Source organism: Callorhinus ursinus, unplaced genomic scaffold (genome assembly GCF_003265705.2).
Source record: "Callorhinus ursinus isolate GAN/ISIS: 27379988/994484 unplaced genomic scaffold, GSC_fseal_2.0 scaffold8, whole genome shotgun sequence".
Classification (NCBI taxonomy): domain Eukaryota; kingdom Metazoa; phylum Chordata; class Mammalia; order Carnivora; family Otariidae; genus Callorhinus; species Callorhinus ursinus.
Window position 1 is genome coordinate 24918703 of NW_027397070.1, and position 23330 is coordinate 24942032.

The 23330-nt window shown below is 41.3% G+C and overlaps 2 protein-coding genes and 1 long non-coding RNA gene across 10 annotated transcripts in view; 2 read left to right on the plus strand and 1 right to left on the minus strand.

The window, feature by feature from the left end:
- Positions 1–15326, minus strand: part of POLE2 (DNA polymerase epsilon 2, accessory subunit) — a 27723-nt gene extending 12397 nt beyond the window's left edge. For 3 of the 4 annotated variants that reach the window (XR_012378978.1, XR_012378977.1, XM_025870109.2), the window contains exons 1-10: positions 15213–15326; positions 12225–12325; positions 10776–10851; positions 8499–8576; positions 8272–8365; positions 4567–4641; positions 2628–2711; positions 2011–2067; positions 1106–1154; positions 397–469 (exon numbers count right to left, since the gene is read on the minus strand). Coding sequence is in view for 2 of the 4 variants with exons in the window: in XM_025870109.2 (XP_025725894.1) it covers positions 397–469; positions 1106–1154; positions 2011–2067; positions 2628–2711; positions 4567–4641; positions 8272–8365; positions 8499–8576; positions 10776–10851; positions 12225–12325; positions 15213–15280 (755 nt within the window). In the remaining 2 variants the exon portion in view is untranslated. Of the gene's footprint in view, positions 1–396; positions 470–1105; positions 1155–2010; positions 2068–2627; positions 2712–4566; positions 4642–8271; positions 8366–8498; positions 8577–10775; positions 10852–12224; positions 12326–14986; positions 15147–15212 lie in introns of those variants that run through there. The other variant, XM_025870110.2, reaches the window with a different exon arrangement.
- On the plus strand, positions 15201–16667 carry LOC112822436 (uncharacterized). Of its 2 annotated transcripts, none has more exons than XR_003207709.2 (3): positions 15201–15323; positions 15926–15977; positions 16250–16667. It is a non-coding gene; the product is annotated as an uncharacterized lncRNA (long non-coding RNA). The 2 variants fall into 2 exon arrangements; XR_012378979.1 differs by lacking the exon at positions 15201–15323 and adding an exon at positions 15357–15685.
- A 5131-nt stretch (positions 16668–21798) lies between these two features.
- The window catches only part of KLHDC1 (kelch domain containing 1), a 49192-nt gene continuing 47660 nt past the window's right edge, over positions 21799–23330 (plus strand). The window contains exon 1 of one of the 4 annotated variants that reach the window (XM_073895169.1): positions 21799–22175. In XM_073895169.1, the coding sequence (XP_073751270.1) occupies positions 22080–22175 (96 nt within the window). In that variant the 5' untranslated portion in view covers positions 21799–22079. The remainder of the gene's footprint in view (positions 22176–23330) is intronic. The other 3 variants (XM_073895168.1, XM_025870517.2, XM_073895170.1) reach the window with 3 other exon arrangements.

The following is a 23330-nucleotide window of genomic DNA, read 5'->3' on the forward strand; positions in this document are numbered from 1 at the left end:
AAATATTAAAATAAATCATAAGCAGGCAGGGAGCCTACTTGTAGAAAACAAAATAAGGCTTTATGTTAACATGAAAGTTATATTCCTCTAAGTGTTTTCCTATCTCTTATTTCAGTTGAACTTCTAATCAACCTTATAGATAAGTGAGAAAGGAAGACTAGAAATCTTTCCCATAAAAAGCCAAGGTATGGAGATGAGACTGCAAGTTGTCAGGAATCAATGTGCTAGTTTTCAGTTACATACACAGCCCAGTCTTCTGACTCTCACTGTCTATTACTTCTTGCATCTGACACAAAGCCTAAGGCCTTATAATAACTGAGATATGATATCCTATCTTACATTCACTACTGCCAATATTACAAAATTCCCATAGAGTTGCAGTCCAGCATCTTCTACCTCGTAGTACTGGAGGGTTCCGTGGGTGGAAATCCGAAGGCATTGACATGAAACACCTGATCTTCAAACCAACCTGAAAAAAGAGAAGTAACAAATCACCTTCATTTGTCCAATTCTCCTTCTCATTTGAAAGAAAGAAACTGTGGAACACAAAGCAGTAATGCTAAACTTTTGTCTCAACCTCTGTCAACTAACTACGGAAGTTGCCAGTCCCCCCAAGCTACATAACAGCTTCAGAGCCAAAGACAGTCTCAGTTCTATATAAAAAAAGTCATGAAATAGAAATAGGTTCAGAAGTAAAACTTGCCACTTCTTAATTTCACAATACATGTTAGAGTCCAGAGAGGTAAGGTACAAAGATTAGGAAATGCTTCATTTTATGACCCTGTGTAAAATCTGGGTTTTTTTTTCCACTTTATTAAGATGTAATTCACATGTCATTACACTTTACCCTTTAAAGTATACAATTCAGTGGTTTTTGTAGTATATTCACAAGTTGTACAACCATCACCACTGATTTCAGAATATTTTTATCACCCCAAAAAGAAATCTCAGGCCCACTTACCAGTCTGTTATTTAATGTTGTCAAAAGTGTGCTCTTATAAGCAATGTTCTCCCCAATTATATCATGTTAATATATTTTAACCAAGGTAGAAATGCTTTTATTGTAGAATGATGAGGAGGACAGGAAAAAAGTATACTGACTTACCTTCTGCTAAGACAAAGCATGACTCTGTGTATAAGCCACTATGGAACTGGTACACAACAGTTGAGGAAAATATTTCTGTGCTGGAGGTGATGATAAAGTCAATACACATTCTGGGCCCAAAGGCCTTCTAAATAATACATGCAAAGGCTTCACACTTGAAACTGTGAATAGATGACAGCTTTAAAAGTTTTGGGTTTAAATGTCCCATGTCTGATTCTAAGATATAGTTTGGTAATAGTGACAGTATGGATCATTCTTAACATGTTCTAAACTTCCTCAGTGATTTGTTTGGATTCTCCAAATAAGGGAGAATTGGAGTTTTTTTTGTCTCTGGCTAGGATTAGGTCTGGATTGCTATATCATCGCCATATGTAAGTTACAGTGGGAACCCAAATAGGCTAACTTGAGAATGATATATAATCAATATCTCCAACTCATGTAACATAGATTTAAAAAAATAAAAATAAAGGGGCACCTGGGTGGCTCAGTCGGTTAGTGTCTGCTTTCGGCTCAGGTCATGATCCCAGGGTTCTGGGATCAAGTCCCACACTGGGCTTCCTGCTCAGCGAGGAGTTGGCTTCTCCCTCTCCCTCTGCCCTTCCTCCCTGCTCATGATCTTTCTCTCTCTCTCTGAAATAAATATCTTTAAAAAATAAAAAAAACTACTATCATCAATCTCAATAAAGAGGGCGCCTGGGTGGCTTAGTTGGTTAAGTGACCGTCTTTGGCTCAGGTCATGACCCCGGAGTCCTGGGATTGAATCCCACATCAGGCTCCCAGCTCAATGGGGAGCCCGCTTCTCCCTCTGAACCTCTCCCTGCTCATGCTGTTTCTCTCTCTTAAATAAATATCTTTTAAAAAAAAAATCGCAATAAAGAAAACCATAAATAAGTAAATAAGGATATAGCTTTACTAAGATCCAGTTGTACTGTTCCTGTAGGATCTTCCAGAAAAAATTTTCCCTAAAAAAGTTAAAAAAAATATGTCCATATTTATGTAAAAATGAATACTAGGTGAAAATAATTAAAATACAACATTGACAACAGAAAACAGTAGAGTACAGTGGCTTTTTTAAAAATTAGCAATTTCTCGTCTAGGCGTTTCCATTTGCTAGTCTGGTCACCTCAGATTCACCACTTGACTGAGGCTGAGCCTCCTCAAGGGTACGCGGAGAACGACGGCTGCAAATCCGCAGAGGGCAAGTAGGACACTGGTGGACTGCCCCACGGGCCTCACCAGGTGCCTCCACCTGACAGAGTCAACAGTGTCCTTCCCCAGGGAGCAGGATGTGGTCTGCAGCCTTGCTTGTTCAGAAACTCAGTCCCCTTGGTTCAACCAGAGGTCACTGCGGACTACTTTCAGACCACGCAAATCAGTGGTTCAACCAGAGGTCACTGCGGACTACTTTCAGACCACGCAAATCAGTGGTTCAACCAGAGGTCACTGCGGACTACTTTCAGACCACGCAAATTCAGTCCCAAGGCTGAAAACAACAGTCTGATGCTTATTAAGTTTAACTCACCTCTTTTAACTGGGTTATCATTCCAAGAACAATCACATCTCCAATTTTGGTTGTACTGCCCAAGAGCGTTTCTATTGCTTTAAGCTTAAAATAAGACAAAATAAATTCTTAAAGACTGAAAATACGTTTTTTGAAGAAACTAATATTTTTATAAATAGGTAAATTTTGAGTACACATTTCAGTATTTACACCACTGTACAGCAGAAAATCAAATAAAACTCAGAAAATAGAATTTATCCTATAAAAAGCTAAAATATCAACTCAGACTCTTAGCAATGACTCAAGTCTCATACCATATTACAGCAGGTTCCCCCTTATCCACAGTTTCACTTTTCGTGATTTCAGTTACCCTCTGTCAACCGCAGCCCAGAAGCAGATGGTCCTCCTTCTGATGAATTGTCAGAAGGTCAATAGTGGTTAGTCTAAAGTTATGTCATAATGTTTACATTATTCATCTCACTTCATCTCAGCATGTAGGCATTTTATCATCTCATATCATCACAAGAAGGAGGTGAGTTACAATACTATCAGAAATTTTGAGAGACCACATTCACATAATTATTAAAGTAGTATATTGTTATAACTGTTCTATTTGAGTACAAATTATTGTTATGAATCTCTTACTGTGCCTAATTTATAAGTTAAGCTTTATCACAGGTATGTATGTGTAGGAAAAAACATGGTATATACAGGTTTTGGTGCTACTTGTGGCTTGAGGCATTCACTGGGGGTCTTGGAACATATTCCCCACGGTCAGAGAGGGACTACTGTATTCTGAATAATGGTAAGTGCATTTACCTTTAAAATATAGAAAAGAATATAAATTTTATTTATTTGGTCAGTACCTCTTGCAAATTAGTGGGCTATTTAAAAAGTTATATTAGTATTTTGAAAGGCTGTCATTATTATTTACATTCTCAATCTGACCATTATATTTTTTCATTAAGTTAAAGGTGGTAATAATTGGGACACTATTTTAAAAAATCTTTTCTGGGGCGCCTGGGTGGCTCAGTCAGTTAAATATCTGACTCTTGATTTCAGCTCAGATCATGATCTCAGGGTTGTGAGAGCCATGCTGGACGAGGAGCCTGCTTCAAATTCTGTCTCCTTCTCCCTCTGCCCCTCCCCCCACACCCTCTCCCTCCCTCTCTAAAGAAAAAAAAACTTTCTGATGCTTTTCTTTTTTTTTTTAAGATTTATTTATTTATTTGATTGGGGGGGTAGGGAGAGGCAGAGAGAGAGGGAGAGAGTCCCAGCAGACTCCGTGCTGAGCTAAGCACAGAGCCCGACAGGGGGCTCGACCCCACAACCCTGACAGTGACTGTGTGTTGCTGGAACGAAGGGGAACAAAGAGTATAGGAGTATAAAAGTGGGAGGAGCGCATGTGACAGAAAAAATTCTCCCTCTCACCTCTTTCTCAGGCCCCAACACCCCTGTGGCCTGTCTGGCTATCTCATTTATCCTGTAAATGTTGTTTCCTTACTGCCTTAAGTAAACTTTTCACTTCAACGGATAGAGCACATTTTAGCTGAGTAAGTGTGTGGTGGTCACTAGAGGGATGGGCTGGAACAAGACCAGGATTTTGGAGTTTGAGTGAGGGGAGGAAGGGTAATGTTGACAGTTGATCAGAAAGCCAATGTCATATACAGCAAATAGACCAGGAGGACTAGGGATCTGTGTTGGTGGCCAGAGACCGTCTGGGGGCTACCACAGTCTCAGGACCTGTCCCAAAGAAGGAAGTGGTAGCTTCTATTAGAGATTTGCAGGACCCAGGACCCAGGGCATGGACTTGATTAACAGTGAGCATGCCCAGGTCAGTTAGTTGGTTAAACAGTTACCAGTGATTCATTTACATTTAAATTTTAATAAATTAAAATTAAGCAATAAATATTTAACTTGTATACTTACACCCCCTAAACAACTAGGGTAATATTCTAACCTGGAATTTGCTTCCGGTTTCATCAGGGTAAGAACCTATCACTGGAGGAGTAAATAATTCATGTCTGTGGGTCCTCTATAAAAAAAGATTCACATGAATTACTGAATCAGACATTTTAAACTAAAATTCATTAAAATAAAATTTAAAAATTCATTAAAGTAGTACTCTGACAAAACACTGTCCTTAACCTAATGTTACTACCCCCTAGTCTCAACAAATTTGAAAGCCCACATATTTTAATATACAAATACTTAGCAATGCAATTTTGAAAATAAAAAAAGTAAAATAATTTTTTTTTAAAAGAAAAAGCTCTATTGTGTAGCTGGCAGCAGTGCGCTCTCAGCTGAGGATATGAAGACAACAAACCAAGTGTCATCCTCAGAGCATAGGAGTCTGTGAGAGAGAAGAGTCAAGGGCCGCCATACAACAAAGGACCCCAGGCAGAAGGAGGCATTTAACGAGACCCTAAATGATAAGACTTTGCTAGTAAGAAACCAAAAGAGACAAGACATTTCAGGCAGAGGAAGGGATGTGTCATAAGAAAAGAGTTACAAGAGTAAAGGAGTATTTGGGAAGTGATACAAAGTTTAGTATAGTTGGCTCCTGAGGTGCACAAAGTGGAGTGTCAGACAAGGTAAGAGATGAGCTGGAGCCTCTGTTTGGGGAACCGTCTGCCCCGCGCCACTGTGGTCCCTGTAGTTTAGCCAGGGCTGGTGTCCCTTCCCCCTTCTGTAAACAGGCCACCAAGGCCTAGTCAATCAAAGTACTCCACCCCTTAGCCAGTGAATGGTTCAGGGTTGAGCAAGCGCCGAAGGCTAAGAGCTGCTAGGAGACTGTTAGAACTACTAGAAGAGAAGAGCTCCCTTTCCAAGCGCTGCTGAGGCTACAGGGGCCTCTGTCATCTCATAGGGAGAACTTGTTTGAAAGTAAAATCAATTTTTAAAAAATTGCTGGGTGATGGAAAGAGGTAGATGCTTCATGACGTGTGAGATCCTGGATCCAGCCATGCTTGAAACTGGTGGACCTCTAAAGCCAATAAATGCCTCTTTCTGTTTTAGTCGGTCTGAGTTTCTGTAATCTCCAGTAAAAGAGCCCTGACAATACAGACTCTCTCTGTATGCCAAGCCAGGAAGTGTATCTTACAGACAATGGAAAACAAAGATATTGAAGTAGGATAATAATACGATCAGATTTGCTTTCAGGGAGATAATTGCAATAAATATGTGAATGGACTAAAATCCAACCCTTTTATTTCGCAGATAAGAATAAATGAGGCTCAGAAGGGTTAAGTGACACACCCAAAATAATATAATGGGCTTTAAAATGTAATTTTTAAGGGGTGCCTGGTTGGCTCAGTCGGTTAAGCGTCTGACTCTTGATTTCAGCTCAGATCAGATCTCAGGGTTGTGAGATAGAGCACAGAAACAAAAAAGAAATGTGGTATTTACTTGAGCATCTTCTCTATGGAAAGCACTGTGCCAAATGTGGCAGAGAAAATAAACAAGGAGTGTCTGATAACAGGGATAAACACCCCAAATGCAAGGCAGGTCTAACTCTAGTAAATGCCGTAGGAGACATACTGACATAGTGGTTTAAAGCAGGAAGAGAATGCAACCAACCGATCAAGAAGAGGCTTAGAAAAGAGGAGGAATTTAAGGAGGCCCTTCCAGAATTAGGAAGGTTTCAGCAGCAGAGAAAAGAGGGACGAGCAGTCCAGAGAGTGAATAGTATAAGCAAAGTTACAGAAGAAGGAGAAGAAATGAACAATAATTCTGTATTTCATTTTTGGTTCCAGCACAGAGGAACTTTTAGAGGAAAAGTAGAGATCTGGCCAAAAAGATGCAGCGGAAGATCTTAAACACTAAGTATAATCTGTATTTAATTCAAAAGGCAGTAAGCCTCCTTTTTGAAAGACTTCTGTGCAAAATCACGACAATACCAGAGCTCTACATCGGGAAGACTGATCTGGCAACATTAATGTAGGTGATGGAAGCAGCAGAGAATAGGCATCCCCAGTGCTCACCCTCTTCATCCTTTTTCAGGCTTCCTCCCGCTGCCCATCCTCTCCTTGAAACCTTCTTATGCTTCTGCCATCTAACACCATCCTGGCCTGCCCCTCCCCCAATTCTCTCCTCTTCCCTTCCGCTGCCACCTCCCCACGGCTGCCTCTTTCCCAGAGGGTCTTATCCATCCCTGCAGCTCCATCTACTCCTCTGGGAAGATGGCCCCTACATCTCTCTCTGCCCAGATCTCTTTCTTCAGCTCCAGGTATACTTTTCACCTGACATCCCACTGGCAACCTTAACTCAAATGTTTAAAACAGAACCTGCGTCATCTGCATCATCTTCCCCAAACATTCCCTTTTTCTTATTTGTTAATGTATTATTCTACTGTCCTACTCTCTCGGACTCACAACCTTAATCATCTCTGAGTCTTTGCTCTCTCCCTTCTCCTTCACATCCACTCAGTCACCACGAATGATGGCTTCCAGTGCTCCAGTGTGGTCCCCTATCTACAATCCTTGCCACTTCCTGCCCCCCCCACCCCAGCTGTCATTTCTGGCAGGACTAATACCACAGACTCCCCTAAGTCTTCTCTCACATTCTTAATTCATCTCAAAATCTGCTGGGAGAGAAGTGCTCACAAAACCAGCTGTGATTGGGTCTCTCTCTGATATTCCGAGGCTCCTCGTACCAAGAAACCAGAGTCCCAACTGCCGAGAGCAGCATCCAAGGCGTTCCCACAATCTGGCTCCCACTTGCCTTTCCAAACCTATCCTATACTACTCTTCTTCACGAGCCTTCCTCCAAACACAAAATGGACCAACTGCTCATCATTTCCTGCAGAGTCCACTATTTCCCTTTGCTGTGTCTTTGTTCACACTGTTACCACCACCTTTTCACCATTTCGTGATCCACCACAAGATCAGAGCAGGCAAGGCCCATGTCAAATGCCATCATTTCCCCAAAGGCTTCCCTGCTTTTCCCAATGAATACATTCTGTTTGTATCTCTTTTACAGAACATATAAAATTCTACTTTATATGTATTTGTGCTTTAACTTCACAGGCTGTAAGCTGCTAGAAGCTAGTGTAGTGCAGTAGGCAAAGGCTGGGCTCCAGAGTCAGACACACTGGATTCAAATCCTGTCTATACTGACTATATGTGATTTCTGGTCAAGTTCCTAAACTTATCTAGGTCTCAGGTCCTCATCTGTAAAATAAGGATAATAGTGGGCCACCTCAGTGGCTCAGTCAGCTAAGCGTCTGCCTTTGGCTCAGGTCATGATCCAGATCAGCCCCGCTTCTCCCTCTACCTCTGCCCACCCCCACCCACCCCCTGCCCCCTTGTGCTTGCTCTCTCTCTGTCAAATAAATAAATAATATTTTTAAAAACTAATGGAAAAAAATGAGGACAGTAGCATTTATACATATACTGACGTTGTGATGATTAAGTGAGGTATCAGTATGTCCATAACATGGTAAACACAATGTTCGGCATATTAAAAGTAGGTAATAAATGTTTGCTGCTATTTCTATCATCACAAAAACAATTGTTTTTATTTCTGTATCCCCCATATGGTTTCAAACATAGAAAGCCCAATAAGAGTCTACTGAACGACAAACATTGGACTACAAAATTCCATCCTTTAATTAACACTAAGTCTTACCTAAGCTTCAACAGTCTCATTTCCCCCCTCAGCTCACCTGATGCAAAATGGTATATCGTTCACGAAACAGCTCTGCTTTATCTCTTGCTGTTCCAAATAAATTTGGTGCAGGATGGTTGGTCATTAACAGACTAGAAAAAAAGAAATGCCTATTTTACCTGTCACAATACACAAAGGTAGGCCAAAAATGAATCATGGACTATATGCCTTCTGAAAGAAATGTACATCTGAAATGAGCTTAAAATCAATAGATGGTATACTTACGGAAGAAATTTTTTTCTTTCTGCACTGTACACAAAGCGTGGAATATCAAATGCTCCTATGATATTGAAAATATGTTCTCTGAAAAACAGCCCACAAAAACATAGACCTGATTTACTAAAATATAAGAATTTTAGGTGAGCATAAAAACTTTATTATAATCTTATAGTATATGAATGTACTTTCCACAGGTTATATACATAATTTCTTAGAGTGTCATAATAAGGGGGTATAATCTTCCTCTCAGAGACAAGAAAGCATTGCCAGTACTCTCAAGCAAAAATAATCATCATCGTCATCATCAAGTTAACTTCTAATTAAGAATGTCATCTGTTGAAAAAGAACATGTATGTATAAAATAGTTATATCTTGAAAGAAATCTCTCCCCATGGGTACTACTGTTATGAGCTATATAATATTATTAAAGAATACGATTCATTTCCAACAGTTTTTTAATCCAAAATATTATGCAAAAGTGTCCCAGAAACCAGGTATAAAATAGAAAAAGAACCCCCAAAATACTGGCCACGTCCTTGACACTTACAGTGTTAGAGAAAGAAATTCAACAAAATAAGTTACTTTTAGACACTGTTACTAACATAGCCATGTCTGAACGAAGTTTTAAAAAAAATTCACAGCACTATTGCATAAATATTCCAACCTAAAAAATCTTCCCTAAAATTTTATCTGTTTATTTCCCAGATTGAATATGGTCAAAAACGTTCTTGCTATCCTGGTGGTAACACCTAGTATAGAGTAGGAGAGAACCTATGGACTTGAAGAAAACCTAGATTCCAGGTACCGTTCCACCATTTTTTAGTGGGTCAATCTTGACAGGTTATTTGACTTCTCATGCCACTTCTTCATCTATAAAAATGAAAGCCTCTCTTATGCTATAATATAACAATTTTCTAACAACTTAAGTTGCAAAGACTGTTTACCATTCAGTCCCACTGGACCTCTTCATTGGCTAACTGTGGCATATAAAGAGCTAGAAAGAAACAGTTACCTTTAATGCTTACTTTATGATTACAATCCTTCTCCTTCAATACAGTCATTTTGAATTTCTATTGATGGCTTTAGGGGTATGTCATTGTACCCTAGTATCTTTTTTTTTTTTTAAGATACTAGGTATCCTAGTATCTTAAGTAATGAGTTTGCAAGGTGAAAATTAAAATTCCTCCATTTCTTGGGGCACCTGGGTGGTGGCTCAGTCTAAGCAGCTGCCTTCGGCTCAGGTCATGATCCCAGGGTCCTGGGATTGAGCCCCGCATCGGGCTCCCTGCTCAGAGGGGAGTCTGCTTCAGCCTCTCCCTCTGCCTGCCGCACCCCCTGCTCGTACTCTCTCTCTCTCTTTCTGTCAAATAAATAAAATATTTTAAATAATAAATAAATAAAATTCCTCAATTTCTCTGTTTCCTTATGGTAATGACTCCTACCAATGATCCCCATTGCCCCAAAGAGGAAAAAACTATTAAAGTTAATACTCTCTGTCCATTTTCCCAGTTGTTCTCCTCCCAGTTAAATCCTGTGAATTTGGAAAGAAGTATCATATTCAAAAGAGGAAAGGAAAGAGGGACACTTAGAAAAAAAACGCAGAAAAATTATTGCCATATAAATTCCTAAGCTCTCATAACATGAGTTAGCAGAAAGAATCATAAAACTAAAGTTCTACCCTCCCTGACATTCACCATGTGACCCAACGTAAGTCGCTGAATTTCTTTGGACACTGCACTTTCCTAAGAGCAAGAGCAAAAGTATACTTCTGAATATTCAATTCAATTTATTGACAGCATACAGAATATAAAGTCAGATCCAATGGGTAGTGGCAAAAGTTAGTAATGGTATAAACAACACTGTAATCTCAAATCCCCAGGAAAAAGTAGTAAAGATGAGTCACTTAATGAGGTTTATAATGCAAGCTATCACTTAAGAAGAAACACTAAGAAATAACCACTGTAAAAATACTGACCACTAATTCTTTCCCCAAGAAAACCATTTAAAATAAGCACTTCAGGAGCGCCTGGGTGGCTCATTTGTTAAGCGTCTGCCTTTGGCTCAGGTCACGATCCCAGCATCCTGGGATGGAGCCCCGCATTGGGCTCCCTGCTCTGCGGGAAGCCTGCTTCTCCCTCTCCCACTCCCCCTGCTTGTGTTCCCTCTCTCGCTATGTCTCTCTCTGTCACATAAATAAATAAAATCTTTAAAATAAATAAATAAATAAATAAAATAAGCACTTCATATCGCCAGCAGGGGGAAAAGTTCATTTTATCCACATACATAGTTTCGTCTACAGACTGACTGCATTCCTGGACTGCCGCTTCCACCGCAGACCGTTCGATCATGTTTGATGACACTGAGAAAAGAATTTCAAAGTTCAATCTTAGAAACACGCATAAAAATTACTTATTTCCACAGATAGCTTTTTTCCTAAAAATAATCTGCAAAGACTAACCCTGAGATTCTCATTACATAGTTTTCAGGACAAAAAAAAGGGTTAGGTCAGAACAATAACACAAGTCATATCTCAAAAAAACCTTCATTTTCTACACTCAAATACACTTATAATATCTTAATACATAGCCAAATGACTTACTTTTCTAAATACTGACTAATAATATAAATTCAGTTATACAAACACTTCTGGAAACTCCTAGGTCCAAGAAGGATACATTAGTAGAACTTTCTATCACCAATGCTATGTTTCCATGGGCATGACAGTAGCAGATATAACAGCCACCACTTATTAAGGCCTTACTAAATGTGTGACACTATGCTCAATACTTCACAAGCATTATGCCATTAGATTAGATGTCCTTATAGACAGACTGTTGTTCATATGCTAATATGTAAAAGGGGGAGGAAGTGCAACTTGGAGAGACTAAATAAATTGCCCAAGAACACAGCTAGAAAGTATACATGGCAACACAAACCCAAGCCTGATTCCAGAGTGGGCACCCTTGAACACTTTGTTATGTTCTCAGGCAAAATACTATGCACCATCTTAAAGGAATATATACTACTTTTCCACAATTAATAATTTTCTAAATTTTCAACTATAAAACAGTTTTTAAAAGCAAAGGTATATTTAAAATTCCGCCTTCAGAATTGACAATGAGACATAATGGTAATCTCTCCTGTATCATGGAATGTATGTCTTCCTACATAATTGAAGAAACTAGCATCGATAGGACACCTGAGACCAAGCCATACCTGCTTCTGTCCCTCAGTGCTCTAGAAACACTGGACGTCCGTACCTAGAAGAAAAGCAGTTCTCCTTTGCAGGCCCATGCTTGTGGTAGAAGGTTAAGTACTTAACAGAAAGATCCCTTGAGAAAGGCTGAAGCCAGAAGGAAGAATTAGCCCTGCTCACTTATTCTTTTTTCCCCAAAAAACTTTTAGGAGTACTGAACCTCAGTGAGACAAAGTAGTAGGCATGCAGAGAGACAAGAGTGACTGTAGGGACCAGATCAGAATCAGAAGTCAAGTGCAGGACAGCTAGCAGTGAGAGCTCTGTGAGGGGAAAGATCTGTAAGGGTGTATGGGGAACATCCTGAAGTTGCAACAGAACCAGAGGTTACCCCTTGGGAAGAAGTGCTACCATGGGTATGTCTCATACCACTGGAATATCTTAATATGGAATCCTCAACTTCCACTTAAATCTATAAATCTAATCGAGAATGTAGATCTGTATTAACAATTTAAGAGCTATCAGAAAATATTACTTACACGGTTGCTTTTCAACTGCATCGATGATCTTTTCCAGTGCATCTTCAAGCTCTACTTCACTGATAGATTCAAGAGCTTCTGTGAGGTACTTAATGGCTTCACTGGGATGGAAAGAAAAGATGAGGCTCAAAGTTTTATGCCCACAACTAACAAACACTCATCAACGTGGCATTGAAATTAAAATCTATTCACTCTTCGTTGCAAGCAGTGCTCACCTCTCCTGTCCTTTCTGAACAAATTCTTCCTTCTCTCCCCTGCAACATAACCATTCTTAAAGCCCCAAATCACATCTTTTTTTAGGAAGCCTTCCTAGACCAGCCCTACCTGCTGCAACCTCCCCTCCCTTCTAAATTGTTAAAATTCCTATACACCTCAGATCTGACACATCACAATAGCTTTGTACCAGTTATCACCTTCCATTTAAGGCAGGGTTTCATTTGCTTCAATGTCCTGAACATAACAGACACTTAAGTAAGTATATATTTATTGATTTGCTAACGCATCTGCTTAAATTCATCACTGTTTTCAATTTTAAAATTAGGAAATTAGACTAGAAAAAACTATGACATATGAATATAGTCATAGAAGCAACATTCATTGAAATCACAAGAATCTCCCTGCTCCAAAAGAACTCAATAAGGCTGAACTTTAAAAAAAAAAAAATCCACACAAATCTCTGATTTAAATACCAATAGGTCTCAGAATGAAGACTGTCTAAACAATTAGCTAATTGCATGCCATTCTGTTTGTAGCATACAACTTCACACTTAACGTCAATGTTATTGTTAGAGTCATCATACTAATTGTTCTTAACTTGGGTTGCTCAGTGATTGTTTTATGTGTGGGTATCATGACTCTCCAATTTATCATGATGCTCCTTAAAAACTAGAACCGTGCCATCCTCTGGCAGAGTGCCCAGCATTCTGAACATGGTCCATAGATATTTGATGAGTAAGAAGTCCCTAAAAATCACACACATTTTGGGTGAATGGTGGGACAGTTCTTAGGATACAGGATCTGGCCCCTGCCAAATCTCCTTAGGCTCCTCCAGTGCTCTCCTGCCTCAGGGCTTCTATATGGTCATTTCTCCCCCCTCTTTTCTTCACCTACTCAAGTCCCGTTCATCCTTGAACACAGTTCAAACCACTTCTTTAATGAAGCCCTTCTTTAACTCTAGAGTAGTTACCTTGTTATACATTATCAGAGCACTTCTTTCTTGGGATCCTTTTCACAAGTGAAACTAAGTAACTGTGAACTACTTTAATATCCATGGTAGACAGACTTCTAAAACAACCCCTAATAATCCATGCCTCCTGGTACTAACATCCATGTGCAGCCCTTCGCCTTGAGTATGGGCTGGACCTCGTAATTTGCTTCTAACAATAGACTATAGTAAAATGGAGCATTTTCTTGTATTGTAATTTTAAAAGTAAAATTTTTTAAAACAAGATGTCACTTCCTTGATTAGGTTACAAAAGACTGTGACTTCTGTCTTACTCTTTCTTTTGCTGGCTTTGATGAAGGAAGCTGCCATGTTGGAGAGGACCACATGGCAAGGAACTGAGGGTGGCCTCCAGCCAACAGCCAGCAAGGACTGAGGCCCCAAGTCCAAGAGTCCTGGCAGAACTGAATCCTGCCAACCACTGAATGGGCTTGGAAGCAAATCCTGCCCAACTGACATTTGAGATGACCCTATCTTGACTGCAGCTTTATGAGAGACCCTGAACTAAGAGAACCCAGCTAAGCCTACCTGAATTCCTGGCCCACAGAAAACATGAGATAATAAGTGTGTGTTGTTTTCAACCTCTAAGTTTTGGGGTAATTTGTTACATGGCAATAAGTAACTAATATGCTATCTGTCCCCCAAGCTCCACAGTGTCTTACTCTCTCTTGCACTCCTGGCCCCAGGAGTGATCTTAAGATAGACCAAAGCCTGTAAAAGCTATAATGATCTGGCTCAAATCTGTGTAGACAGGATTTCAGCGAATTTCTGACTAAATTAATTAATGAATGACAGCTGAATATTAGGTCAGATTCTAAGGGAAAAGAAAGAAAAGTTAATTGATCAACTGCTCATGTTTGTAAAATGTCAGGGATCAATCGAACAAAATTCGTTATTTTCTCCCAGAGCATATCCATTCTTGCCCTTGTTCACCACTAAGCCAAAAGCAAAGTTAAAAGGCTCATAAAACTCATTATTTCAAAAACAAAAACTCTTCACACACAGCAAGTGCAATCATAACATGGTACAAAAAAAGTATATTCCATCCAGCAAGTATTTAAATATGTATCAAAAAAAATACTGTATTCTAAAAAACAAAACAGACTTAGTGAGAAAAGTATTAGAAAAGTGCATTCTGTAAGTACAAGAAAACATGATTATGGCCAGGAAACCTATCAGGTAAGTTCTAAAGGGAATGCTTAAGGGAGGAGGAGGGAGATCCAGGATCGTGCTTCAAACTTACCCACTTTTTAACTCTCTAGGAATTCTCACTCAGGAATAATACCTAACCCAAAACTGAGAAAGGGGAGGGTTCACAGTTTTCACAAAATAAGGTGACAACTACTGACTCGTATATGGGCTTTCCCAGGTCGCTCAACTGATGATTCACAAACTACGTGAAGTTGCTCTGTTATTATTCCCATTTTGCTAAGGCACAGACTTGGGGGAGGGGAGCTGAGAAGTGCCCAAGTCACAGTGCCAATAAACGGCTGCTTCTCTGGCTCAATGAAGCACATGCCGAAGGAGAGCCACATCCCACCTGGGAGAAACGTTTCGACTCCGCGCGAACGTCGGGGAAACTTAAGAAGGAATCGCAGCCTTTAGACCCTGCGAGATCAATTTCATTTCTTCAAGTTTTTTAAGGGTCTCTGTGATTTAAGGCCCAGCCGCCTACGGGCGCGCGGCGCACACGGCGCGCACGGCTGCCCGGCGCGGTCGCCTGACCCTGGCTTTCCCGTCCCGTTAACTGCCCCGGGAATACTCACCCCCGGAGTAGCAAGCCGCGCAGCTTGAAGGCAGAGACCGCCCTGCTTCGTAGCCGCTCCGGCGCCATGTTCGCCTTTTGGCGCCACGGCAGCGACTCCGCCCCTTCCCGGGTTTGCCCCGCCCCTCCCCGCCTCCGCCCCGCCCCCCGGGTCCCAGGCCCGGCTCGCCTGGCCCCTAACCCGGCCCGAGCTGGGGACCCTCAAGCTCCGCCTCCATCCCAGCTCCCCAGCCGAGAGCTCGCGGTCCCGGGTGCCTGGCGGGCTATAGCCCGCGATCCTGTAGGCTAAAGGAGGAAACGACACCACTCCTGTTGCCCGGAGACTGAAGGGCTAAAGCCCCCTTTCCTTGTGTCTGGTTGGGAATGTGTTTCCCTATCCCAAGCGCATCGTTGACCTACCGTCACCTCGCTGCCCTCCTTGCTGTCATCTTCCGGGACTCCCGTCCGGCTCATCCTGGACCCGGGGGCCCCTATGTACTCCTGTTCTCTACTTCACACAGGCTCTGGAAATATTGTGTCACTACAGGGTTTTCCCCGACATTCACTCGAAGTTGCTGCAAATCACCACCATTCCCACCCACCCTGATTTGTATTTAAGTTGAGGGCTTCCTTTGTTCCACGTAAAGTCATAAGCGCTTGAAATGTATTAACTGATGTATTGCTCATAAAACTGAAGGGGCTGTGTGCTATTTTTTCAACACCCTCATTTTACAGGTGAGAAAACAACGCAAAGACGGTAGATGCTTCCCTCAAGATGAAACATTCGGTAAGTGATGTGAACTTAGTCTGATTCCAGCACGTGCACTCTTAATCTACCACACTTTAAAAACGCTCCAATGAGTTGAGACGATTTCTAAGTACTGATATACAGTGACTTCCAGCATACATGATTAACTTTTTGAAATGTGGTAAAGGAGAGGAAATAAGAATATAATACATACATGTATATGTATTTACTTGATTTTGTATTTTTAAAAACCTGAATGTTACACTAGACACTGAAAAAATGGCTAACTGTATCTATTTTTTTTTTTTAAGTAAGCTCCATGGCCAGCATGGAGACCAATGCAGGGCTTGAAGTCAGGACCCTGAGATCGAGAGTCAGAGGCTTAACCAACAGAGCCACCCAAGAGCCCCAAAATGTCTAACTGTAAAGGACAGGATGGGATAAGGATGGAAGTGAGACTTTCTTCCCAGTAAGACTTTCAACCATAGACCCATTTATATGTTTTACATATTCAAAAAATAGAAAAGAAAAAAGTAAACTCAAAATTGAAAGCACACCCAAACACCTATCTGTACATTAAATTGGAAATATAACATCATAGAGAAAACGGATTACTGAACACAGTTCTCTGTATACTTTCAGTGAAATATATTCAGAGGACAAAAGCATTGCAAAGAAAATTTGAACGTTTATGTAAGAAAGGTGAAGAAATAAAAATAGAGAAACATACAGTCTGATTCTCATCATTTGAGGTAATGTTCTATAAAGTCACCACCAACACTGCATTAGCAAATATTTAATCATTGCTACTAGAGGAAATAGAGGGCTAGGTTCTTGTGAGTCTCCAGTCACAACATTTTCATCAACTAACCAGTATATAACCTTGTTTGATGGATGTTTCTATTTCAAGCCACCCTCAATATGTAATTGATTCATTAACCTTGAACTCAAGACCAATAGCACTATTATTCATGCCTGAAGGAAGCTTATCTAACACATGTATTTTCTCCCTAAGGCACATCACAGGCTTCGTGTGCCTTGCAACACTAGAAAGCACTTTCACACTATGCTTGGAGGCCATTTTAAACAGCAAAATCACCAACAAAAATCATAAAAATGCAGAAAATGTGGCATAGACACTTGTTTATAGGATGAGAGATGAAGAAAGAAAACAGTGTCACCTTGTTCAATCTCAGCCACGAACATGTGTGAGAGGCAACTAAAATTTTTCACTGCTCTGTGCATGTCTTCAAATGACTGTGAAAGCCCCCAGTATGATTTAGGAGTTACGAATAAATTTTATCAAGTAGATAAATTCACAAATATAGAATGCATAAATAATGATCATTGACTGTATCGGTTTAACCACTAGAAGGATAAACAGAAAACAAATGGTTATCTATGGGCAGGAAAGTGGAGGGAATAGGGATATAAAATGTTGAAAACATCAGATAAGAGTTTTGGAGAACAGATATTTGTGCAGTCCCAAAGTATTATCCTCCAGATTAACAAGCTAATAATACAAAGGAGAGAACTTACTCTTAAAATGAATCATTCAGAGATAACCAAGTATCAAACTTAGCATCACTAAAAGGGGGCTAATTTGAAGTTTTGTTACAGGGTGTAATGCAATATATGACATATACAATGTCACCTATGAAGTATGCTTGCCAAAAATGTTAAGCTCAATTTAATCAAGTGTAGATCTAACTTCTGGCTTAAGAAGACATGGAGGAGAGAGAACTAAGTTAAATTACAACTTGAGGAAACAATCAGACAAATCCAGAATGTGGGACAATCTAAAAGCTAACTGGCCTGTTCTCTTCAAAAAGTGAGTGTCATGGGAGAAAACAGATGGAAGCAACCATCCAGATTGTGTTGCCAGCCTCTAAGATAGCCTCCAATGATTTTTGCTTCCTGGTGTTCATAACTTGTGTATTCCCCTCCCCCACTGAAGAGGACTGACCTGTATAACCAGTAGGATATTGTAGACAGGACAGGTCATAAAAGGCATTGCTATTTCTGTCTTGCTCTCTCTTGGGTCACTAGTTCTTGGGTAAGGCCCCTGCCCTCCAGCAGCTTTATGAAAGGGTCTACGTGTTAAGATGTAAAGGCCTCCTGCCAACAGCCAGCACCAACTTGCCATCCAAATCTCCTTCACCTGGCTAGCTCATAAAGCCCTAATACTTCAGTGAACAACTCTATGCTGATGACTCCAAAATCCGTTATTTCTAGTCCCTATTTCTCTCTGCTTCAAATCCAACTTAGTATGCCCCCAAATGAACTCACCATCATCCCTCCCAAATATGTTCCTCCTCTCATGTTCACTACACTAATTCATTACCTCTTCACCCACTGACCAGGCTAGTAAACTAGGCAGCATCCTCCCTCTCCTTCATCCCCCATAAATCAATCAGCCAAGTCCCTTGGGTTCTATTTTTTGTTTTTTAAAGTAATCTCTACACCCAATGTGGGGCTCAAACTCACAACCCTGAGATCAAGAGTTGCATATTCCACTGACTGAGCCAGCCAGGTGCTCTGGGTTCTAGTTTTTAAGTATTTCTAAACCCTGTCCACTTCTCTCTGTCTCCATGACGAAAGGCCGGAATTCTTGTGACACATATAGATTTATGAAGTTCAAATTTCAGTGTCCATAAATAAAGTTTTATTGGAATATAGCCAAGTTTGTTTATGTATTGTCTGTAGCTATTTTCATGTGGCAAAGGGAGAATTAAATAGTTCTGACAGATACTTTGTGGTCCATAAACCCTAAATTATTTACTAATAACCTTGTCGTTATAGTAAAAACTAGGAAGAACCTAGGTGACCTTTAACAGTACAAAGGATAAATATATTCCAAAATGTTCATACAATAAAACGTGCTAGCAAGGGAAAAACAGATTTACACCCCCACACAAGGGAGTTAACCTCAGGCATATGTTGAGTGAATAAAAGCAAATCTTAGAAGAATATATACAGCATGATTCCATTTATACAAAGTTCAAAAATGATCTGTGTGGTAAAACTATAAAAAGGAGCTAGGGAATAAGTAATGTGAAATTCAGTCTAGTGATTACTGCTGCATGGGGGGCAAGAGTCTGAGAAGAAGGGCTGGCAAAGGGGTTATCCTTTTTTTTTGAAGGAGAGTGGTGAGCACAGAGGCACTCATTTTGGCATTACTCTTTTTTCTTTAAAATATTGTTTGTCCTTCCTCATTATTAAATACAAACCATTAAAAAAATTACAACTGCTCTGAAGGGAACTGGGTCTTGCTCATGCCTTTTTTGTTTTCTACCATTGGTGGGGTTAGACAAGGAAAGATGCTCTTAGACCCGAGTTTGGGAATCTGGGAAGGAGTTTGGTAGCCTGAGTTCTTCTGAATAATAGAGAAGAATTTAATATTCCTTGGGGATAATCCTGGAGGGAAAGAATGTAGAGAGGAGTCAGCAAATGTTCTGAGGCTGGGGACTAAGGAGAGAAGGCCAGTGAAAACGTGACCAAGACTCTCTCCTTGACCAAATTCTAGTCATGCTCACCTGAGCACTATTCTCAGCTAGGCCTCAACCTTGGCCTATAAAAACTGCATAGTCTCAGCACAGATGATTTCATCCCCCACACCTCCTGCGTACACACACTTAGAGACTTGAACGCTAGCATTGTTTCTAACAGCTCAAGGCCACATCCTCTAGAATGACCCCAGGACCCCCTTAGAGTGCCTTCCTGAAAAAGCTCAAGGCTGCCAGGAGAATTTTGTTTGTTCCAGTCCCAAATCTGGTGGTAGGCAGATAGATCCTGAGCCCACTCTTACAGCAGTTACTTTAGAAAGTTTGCAATTATACTTTCTCCGACTTTCAGGTGTAAATCTACCATCCCAAACCCTTTCTCTGAAGATGGGAGAGCTGTCTTTTTGAAATGCAAACATTCAGGGAGAGAACTGTGGCTCTGAATTCCAGTTCCTGAGTGGGAAGATACAGGCCTAACTTTGGTGGGTGCCTTGTTTAACTTGCACCACCAGCTCTGGTCATAAAGATAGAAGTTCATTTCTTCCCCTGGTTAGGCTCCAATTAGCGAGCCCAGATGGCTTAGTCACATGGATCATCCCCACCCTCAGCACTCCTCAGTGCCTTCCCTTAGCACACCCCGCCTGCCTTTTGAAAGTCTCCAGCCTTCTGTTTCCACAAAGTTGATTTCAGGTAGTACCGGAACCCCTTCCTTATATCAGTAGTTTACTGTTGGGGAAAAAAAAAATCCATCCTCACCTCTTGAACCAGTGTCTGACTTTATCTTTGACAAAGGCCGCAATGATGGGGTGGCTAAAAGGAGTTTGAGGAACAAGGGTATCTAATGTTCTGTTTGCAATTATTTTCTTTCTATGATACAAACCCCTTCTCTATCGTCTTTTTACTTTTATCTTTCATTTCAGTAAAATTTAGTAGCAATACAAATGACTTTTAAGAGTGGGTTTTTAAAGAAAATATGGTATGCTTCTGAGTGTCATGCCTGGAATGATGCATCGGAGAAGAGATATAGCATGCTCCATAGTGAGAAGATCCGTGAGTCTGTGAGTGCGATTATTCCAGTAGCAGTAGGAGTTTAAAGCCAGAAGTGACTATGAGATTATAATCCTGAGAATTTACAGAAATCTTGGACAGGGCTTTGGAATTCCACTGCAGGTGGAAAGGGGGTTCTTGGGACAAAGACCCACCCGTGGGCATATGGGTTACATATATTAATAACTTTATACAACTTGTATGAAAACTCAAGTGTCTCTTTTTGTACACCCCCTTCCTCAATAGATCACATCTTTCCTTCTCATTTTTCTGCTGTATTTTATCCACATTTCAACTATACAACTCCTCATCCCACACCACATGTATTTCTCTATATATCTTTCCCTCTGACTGGACTTTGAAGCCCTTGTGATAGAACTATGTCTTACTCATCTTAAAATTCACTTTGTCTTTTCGCTCATTTAGTCAACAAATATTTATTATGTACTTGGTCCTAGGTTCTGGGGACTCAATAATACTTGAGTCCTTCAGTGTTTCCAGTCTAAAAGAGCCTGAGAACCAAAGATCTACATTAAGCAGATTAAGCAGGTACTTAATATGTACATAATAAATGAATGAATGAACTTGTTCTGAGTCATGGGCAGCCACAATCTCTTCAAAGAATGACTCTGGACAAGCGCACTTACAGACACTGGTGGAATTATCTTCCTTCCTGACCGTAGTTTTACTTCGGTAGCATCATTTAATGACAAGGGTTCGCCAGCTTTGTCTGTAGGAAGGCCAGAGGGTCAATATTTCCAGCAGTGTGGCCTATATGGTCTTTGTTGCAACTGCTAAACTCAGACCACTCAACCCTGTGGTTGCGGGGTTAAAGCAGCCGTAGTCAACACTTAACCGAATTAGGGTGGCTGACTGCCAATAGAACTTCATGGACAGATGATGAAATTTGAATTCTTCTCATTTGCACGAGTCACAAGACATTGTTCTTCTTTAGATTTTTTTTCAACCATTTAAAAATGTAAAACTGTCCTTAGCTTGTGGGCCATACAAAAACTGGCGGCAGACTGACTTTGGCCCCCAGGCCGTAGTTTGTTGGAACACGTTTTAGAAAATCCCTAACGAAAAAAAAAAAAAAAAAAAAAATATATATATATATACATTTCTATTAAATACATACAAACACACCCCCCGCATTCTTGTGGATAACCGTCTTTGCTGCAGGTTGAATGGAAAAGGAAGCCCACACAAAGCATTAATTAATATGTTATGTCAGAGCAGCATCAACTCTATGGACCAGAAGTCTATTTATGGGGGGGAATAAGATACAGAGTTAGGTTGTACTGCCAAAACGACGCGATCCCAAGCGGAAAGAAATCAGCTGGTGGCAGGGTGCCGAAGCCAAGGCACCTCCGTCACTGCTCAGAGTCGAGCATCCCTAACGGGCAACGCCACCCTGGACCGGGCTTCCCGGGCGGGCTGCGGGACGGCGCAGACGCACTCGTTCCGCCTTCCCACCAATCTCGACCCTCGACGCGTTCCGTTCGTGCGTGGAGGAGCCGGGCGGGAGGAGAGGCCGCTCCGTGGGCAGGGGCTGCGGCGCGCCCAGCGGCTGGACCCAGCGACGGCGCGGATGGCGGACTCGCAGCCGTTCTGCGTGGCGGAGGAGCGCAGCGGCCACTGCGCCGTGGTGGACGGAAACTTCCTCTACGTGTGGGGGGGCTACGTGGTAAGGGGAAGAGCGGGACGGGGCGGACTCGCGCCGGGAACCCACCCGGCCTCTCGGCCCGAGCGGACGCCGAGCGCCCGCCCACACCCGGCCCCGAGGCGGCGGCCGGTCCGCGGCCCGAGCCCGGCGCGCCCCGCGCCCCGCCCGCCTCTCCGCCGTCCGCCGCTCTCCCAGCCGCGCCAGGGCTTGACGCCGCCCCGCCGTTGCTTCCACTTTGAAAGCCTTCAAACCCGCGTTCCGGGGCTCTTCCCACTCTCCGGGCCCCGACCCCCCGCAGCTGTCCAGTAACCCCCGGTCTGGCCAACACTAAGTCCGTCTCTGCGCGATTAATTCTCTCTAAATGCTTGCGCAGACTTAAAGGCACAACGAGGACGCCGTGCTGTATTATTTTGTAAATATTTCCTATTGCTACAGCGCGATTCGGAATATTGAAATCACGGAAGCATTTGAATATTTCTAAGCGATTTTTAGTGGCATTCCTTTATCATTGGGTAATTACGAAGTTTTTTCGAGTCTCAAAATAGAGGCATATTAGCAACAATAGTATACTAAAAATTGCTTCAATGTTTATCACAGTGGGGGTTTGAATGTGTGTATTTGTTTTAGTTTCTATAATCATAGGATTATAGAACCAAAGATTCTAAAGCCGGAAAACAGTTCAGGAATATATGCCAACCCCTTCAGTTTACAGGGTTTTTTTGTTGTTGTTGTTTTGTTTTGTTTTTTAAAGCAAGCCATCTGGAAGTTCTCTTGGAAGTAGAACCTACATTTTCTGACTGTCTCGATACTATAATGTGACAGATGTAACATGATTGAATCACTCACTGAAATAAAGTACATACTGTCTCTGTTAAATGATTCTCAGATCCAAGTCGGTTTTTGTTGTTTTGTTTGTGTGTTTATTTTTAATTTGGTGCAGTATTAGGACGGGAAAATTAGAACTAATCTTTGAGTGCCTACTATACCTGGCATGTGCTAGGAACTTTCATATCCCTTATCTTATATAATCTTTTCCATACCCTGTCAGGTAAGTAATATCCCCATTAAAAATAAGGATGATGAGTCAATGAGAATGAATAATGTCCGTTTGACCTCAAGGGCAGGAGATTCCAACATAGGTGTATTGGATTTCCAAAGGCTATTTTTTTCTATGAT